The 6,228-nt window shown below is 34.8% G+C and overlaps 1 protein-coding gene across 5 annotated transcripts in view; it reads right to left on the reverse strand.

Moving 5' to 3' along the window:
* The window catches only part of LOC107723854 (paralemmin-1-like), a 40,052-nt gene that overhangs the window by 7,833 nt on the left and 25,991 nt on the right, over positions 1-6,228 (reverse strand). For 3 of the 5 annotated variants that reach the window (XM_016532578.1, XM_016532579.1, XM_016532577.1), the window contains exons 5-7: positions 5,417-5,525; positions 3,728-3,749; positions 3,368-3,433 (exon numbers count right to left, since the gene is read on the reverse strand). In XM_016532578.1, the coding sequence (XP_016388064.1) occupies positions 3,368-3,433; positions 3,728-3,749; positions 5,417-5,525 (197 nt within the window). The remainder of the gene's footprint in view (positions 1-3,367; positions 3,434-3,727; positions 3,750-5,416; positions 5,526-6,228) is intronic. The other 2 variants (XM_016532581.1, XM_016532580.1) reach the window with 1 other exon arrangement.

Here is a 6,228-nt window from a genome sequence, read left to right on the forward strand (position 1 = left end):
TTTTTTCTGCTGTAAAGTTGGGCATTTTAACATGGGGAGTCTATGGGATTGACTCCCTTTTGCAGCCAGCCTCTAGCGGCCAGTTGATGAATTACAGTTTAAGTCACTTCCTTGTTGGCTTCACCAGAGAGAGCGGGAGGTTGCCGCTTGGTTTAACCACAGCTGTCGTCGGTTTTTTGTCTGGCAGTGGCAGCAGATATGTGATCAAATTTCTAATTTGAGGCTGTATTACGTCGATTCTGGCACCCAACATCACAACAAGATGATATTTTAAGCTCCTTATGTAGCCGAATCTGCGCTGGTTTGAATGGGCCGCCTCCCTTTGTTTTGCCTCCAGCTAGCGCAGTGACGTCGCTGAGCCTAGTTACCTGTGATTGGCCTGGCCGTGCGTCACTCAGAAAACAACAGGCCAATCAGAAGAGATGCTCATGAATATTAATTAGACAGACCAAAATCGACCTGTTCTCAGCAGAGCTCCTGAGAAAAGAGCTGTAAAAATATATTGAGATGGTTTTTGGTACTTATACCGTAAATATATATTCTTAAGGACATCAGAACCTCAAATAAAACTCCAGAAAGGTGTACAATATGGGTCCTTTAACTTTTATAAAGAATATCTCTTTGGATTTGAGACTTTAGTCTTTGCAACTTTACAGATCTTCTTTATGCACCAAGAGCTTTTAACACTTCAAAGAGAAAGGAAAAATTGAAATCGCATCATATGACCCCTTTAACAACCAAGTTGTGACATCAATTATTAAAGATTTTTGTATTTATTTTTTTGTATAGATATACATATCTATACAAAAATCTAATTATAACTGAGATATTAAGAATTAAAACAAAAACATACAATAAAAAATAAATACAAATTTTATATAGATATGCCTTTTTTATTCTTTAAAATATATATATATAAAACTATATATTATATTATGCATTTTTTTCAATATATAAATAAAAAAAATTATAAATTTCATAATGAAATCAAAACTGTGAAATAGTTTCAGAGGCAATGCTGCCATGGTAACCTGATCCTTTGGTAGTATAACTTCTAAAAATTACTTTTTATTAGATGTTTTTCTGCTTTTCGACTTTGAGTGAGAGATGATGTGGTGTGTATGCCAGACACACAAAGACACACACACATGCAAGCACACATCAGCTGAGAGAACAGAGAATTGGAAGACAAGATTAGATGAAATCAGCACAGGATTAGTAAGTTTAAAACACTAACGTAGGACAATATTTGTGAGTTGGAAACCCACAAGTGTTTATACAGAAAGCGTTCTGTTTTGCGATCTAGTCATATATTTCAGTCCAAAATGCAGCAGAGACACACATACCCTCCCAAGCAACCAGAGGGAACACACAGTTACCAAACAGACACTCACCCACAGAAAAACTGTCAGTAAACGTCTTTACATTTATCTGTCTACAGAGCCGAATTTAAATCTTAATGTGAAAAGACAGAGCAGTTTAAGTGCTTCTAAACAAGAATAAATAAATACATTTCTAAATCTGTTTCTTAATGATATTAATGCTTTTGAATTGAATAGCAGACTTACTGTGGTGTATGTGTGTGTTTTTAGGGTTTTCTGCCAAGGGACAGCTAAGGTTTGAGAAACACTGATCTACTGCAGTAACATTCATGCTTTTTAAAAATGTGTCTAAGGCCCCGTCTACATGGAGACGCGTTTAGCTGTATACGCATAAATTTTGTATCGTATAGGCGTTTCGTCCAGACAGATCCGGCGTTTTGGGAGAGTGAAACCGATATTTTTTTAAACCAGGTCCACCCAGAGTGGATAAATCTGAAAACGCCGCCCTTGTGTTTTCGTGTGGACAGCGAATCCGTATATTTTCTGAAACGATGACGTCATCAGCCCACGTCTCGCCCCTAGTCAGACACCGCTACGTAACAGCAACAAAAACATGAACAAACACTGAACGATTGTCTTTTTATTAACTAACATTAACACAGATTAATAAATGTTTTGTTTCATGTTCGTTTGTATACCGCGCGCAAGGTTTATGCGCATAGTCTATATATATATAAAACTATATATTATATTATGCATTTTTTTCAATATATAAATAAAAAAAATTATAAATTTCATAATGAAATCAAAACTGTGAAATAGTTTCAGAGGCAATGCTGCCATGGTAACCTGATCCTTTGGTAGTATAACTTCTAAAAATTACTTTTTATTAGATGTTTTTCTGCTTTTCGACTTTGAGTGAGAGATGATGTGGTGTGTATGCCAGACACACAAAGACACACACACATGCAAGCACACATCAGCTGAGAGAACAGAGAATTGGAAGACAAGATTAGATGAAATCAGCACAGGATTAGTAAGTTTAAAACACTAACGTAGGACAATATTTGTGAGTTGGAAACCCACAAGTGTTTATACAGAAAGCGTTCTGTTTTGCGATCTAGTCATATATTTCAGTCCAAAATGCAGCAGAGACACACATACCCTCCCAAGCAACCAGAGGGAACACACAGTTACCAAACAGACACTCACCCACAGAAAAACTGTCAGTAAACGTCTTTACATTTATCTGTCTACAGAGCCGAATTTAAATCTTAATGTGAAAAGACAGAGCAGTTTAAGTGCTTCTAAACAAGAATAAATAAATACATTTCTAAATCTGTTTCTTAATGATATTAATGCTTTTGAATTGAATAGCAGACTTACTGTGGTGTATGTGTGTGTTTTTAGGGTTTTCTGCCAAGGGACAGCTAAGGTTTGAGAAACACTGATCTACTGCAGTAACATTCATGCTTTTTAAAAATGTGTCTAAGGCCCCGTCTACATGGAGACGCGTTTAGCTGTATACGCATAAATTTTGTATCGTATAGGCGTTTCGTCCAGACAGATCCGGCGTTTTGGGAGAGTGAAACCGATATTTTTTTAAACCAGGTCCACCCAGAGTGGATAAATCTGAAAACGCCGCCCTTGTGTTTTCGTGTGGACAGCGAATCCGTATATTTTCTGAAACGATGACGTCATCAGCCCACGTCTCGCCCCTAGTCAGACACCGCTACGTAACAGCAACAAAAACATGAACAAACACTGAACGATTGTCTTTTTATTAACTAACATTAACACAGATGTTTCGTGTGGATGCAGATATTTCTTGAGACGAGGGGAAAAAAAAGATCGGTTAGGGAAAGCTCTGGCTTCGTGTGGACGTAGCCTAAATGTGTACTTTTCGGGGACAGAGAGAACCCTAACTTTCACATGGTGTCTATTTCCATCATTATGTGGTCTTTATCTCAGAATTAAAGAGCTCAACGGTAAACATAGCAGGAAGAGTGTGTGATCTCTGCGTGAGCTACGGTTGGACCACTCACCTGCTCTCATCATGTCAGAGACACCTCCGGATTTCTCCAGACGAGGGCTGACGTGAACTTTGACCTCTAATTGGGTCATGAATGAGGACACAGAAGGACAGAGAATGATAAGAAGGTATAAGAAGCAAGAGTGAAGAATAGGAGGGAGATAGGGACGATGGGAAGGAGGAAGTACTACAGTAGACACAAGACTGACTGCAATGTCCTTCACTGCAGTCGATATGTCAAGGATAACTGCAGAAACTCATCTTTTGGCTAACGTATAAACTGCTGCTCTTGAGATTTAAATTTGAATTTGATCAAATGTTGCTCATGAAAAGGCAATTATAAGAGGTGTTTCTGGTGTCATGATGACGTTACCTTTTACAGAGTCTGTCACAACCTGCAAAAAGAAAGAGAAAACGGTGTTCAAATCTTATCTGACTGATCCAAATTATACATGTTTGAATTAAACATGAATTATCCGAATACAGTCTTCAGTCATATATTACTTTGTTATTGTAAACACATCATTTTGTCTGTTTACTACAGGAGTACTATATCAGATGAGTGTTGAAGGGTCATGAAATGCAGTTTCAGATTTTATTATGTTTCTCTGGGTTTAAGTTTGCAAATTTTTTGCAAATGACACCCCAATGACAGCTTTTGAGTGTAGAATACATACACACATAAAATGCTAGCTATGAAATTAGCCTTAAAAATGCTAAAGAGTCAGCCGTGTAATTCCATAAATGTTTAAAATGTAATTTCCACCACCATCATTTCCATCGCAGAATGCTATTTAATAATGGTTCTTATTACTATCAAAATAAATTATATTATAATTAATAAATAAATAATTTTATAAAATCAAATAGTAAAATTATTTTATATTAATATGTAAAACCTGATTTTCTGTCTAATATTTTGTAGACACCTGATATGTTTTTTCAATATTCTTTTATGAATAGAAAGTTCAAAAGGACAGCATTTATTAGAAATAAACATTATAAATGTCTTCACTGTCACTGCTAAATAGAAGTATTAATTTCTTTTTTGATTACTCTTACATATAAGAATATATCATGTATAATTAATAGATTATTGAATTAATAAACATTGCTATATAAATTATTAAATAATGTAAGTAATAAAATAAATATGTAAAAAAAATAGATTACAAATAATTACAGGATCTGCACCTGTTCTCATTTATCTTCATTATTTACACATTTTTAGGTTACTGGAACACAATACATCCTTTGAGGCGTGATGAAAATGACTCTGCTTCATAAACATGATTCATGATTTTCAGGAAAAAAGACAATTGTCCTAAGATGTGTATACTGTAATGGAAATTATTAGTGGATCAGGTAAACAAACTAGTGTGTTTTCTCATTCTATGTCATTTATAAAAACCTGAATGGCAGTAGCCTCAACATTTCAAGACATTTAGGTGCCTCAAAACATAATTCATGTGCTTTCTTTCTGCAAGAACATGTAAGAGGATTAGTAAATAAGTATTTATCTGTCATGAACAAAAACCACACGTGGATCTGTTTTGTCATTATAAGCGTTTCCATAGAAACTGATCATTTGGACTTGAACTCTAAGTTGCCGTTTCTTATTTGCAGTAAATCTATTCAAATAAAAATACTTTGAACAACAGTCCTGATGACAAAACACATAAACGGTAAGCGCTAGAGCCCAGCAGGCACTGGACAGTGACATATGATGTACTTTAGAAGAGAGAGAGAAAAGACTAATCAGAGAAAATAATTAGTGTTGTAGCAGCATTGCTGCTGTTGCTATGGAATCCGCTCTGAATGCAGCACCAGTGAGGGCAAAAGCCTGTCAGTCCTGAATGTTTAGTGCTTGCTGCTTGAGTGAGACTGATTCCTGCACTGTAAGCACTGAGACCCATCGCTTCCCTTAATCAAGATGGCCTTTGTGTAGCCGGACATTGTGTAGTCCCCCATTGTGTGTCATGCTTTAAAGGTTCGAGGATCCCCTGCTGCCTGCCCTGGTGTGAAGTTCATGGGCTAGAAAGAGCTGCCGGTCAGAACTCACCGTTTTTTCGACTGTCTTGGTGTTGATTTCCTGTACTGCGTCTGACAGGTCCTCTTTGGTGGATGTTGCAGATACAGCTGTCTCTAGCTCCTCCAGCTCTCTCTCCAGTCTGTGCTCGAGAGGGAGAGACACAAAGACAAGATGGATATTCAGTTAATAAAGCACATTTTTAGGTTACCTATAAAACATGTTATTAATTGTTATTATAATAATACATATTAATTGTTATTATAATAATACATATAGATACCATCTTCAGTGTCACATGGTCCTTCAGAAGTCGTTATAATATGCTGATTTGGTGCTCAGTTATTAATAATAAAGTTATTATTATTATCAAAAGAAGTGAATATTATACATTTTAATATTTTATATTATAATGTAATGTAAAATAGCTTTTGTTGCTTAATATTTTTCAATATTAAAATCAAAAGAACGGCATTTATTTGAAATAGAACTCTTTTGTAACATTCCAAATGCCCTTACTTTCACTTTTGATTAATTTAATGCATCCTTGAATAAAAGTATAATTTTTTTTTTACGTAATTATTTTTTGTATTACATTTACATATACAAATATATGATGTATAATTAATATATTAATTAATTAATAAATATTGCTATATAAAATATTCAATAATATTAGTAACACACACACACACACACATATATATATATATATATATATTAAAAATAATTAAAGGATGTGCATCTGTTCTCAATCATCTTTACTATTTATTATAATTTATTGCTATTATTTACACAATTTCTGTAGGTGAGGGAAAAATAATGTAAAATTGTATAATTAATTA

The sequence above is a fragment of the Sinocyclocheilus rhinocerous genome, unplaced genomic scaffold, assembly GCF_001515625.1.
Source record: "Sinocyclocheilus rhinocerous isolate Xijiao unplaced genomic scaffold, SAMN03320098_v1.1 scaffold1296, whole genome shotgun sequence".
In the NCBI taxonomy this organism is placed as follows: Eukaryota; Metazoa; Chordata; class Actinopteri; order Cypriniformes; family Cyprinidae; genus Sinocyclocheilus; species Sinocyclocheilus rhinocerous.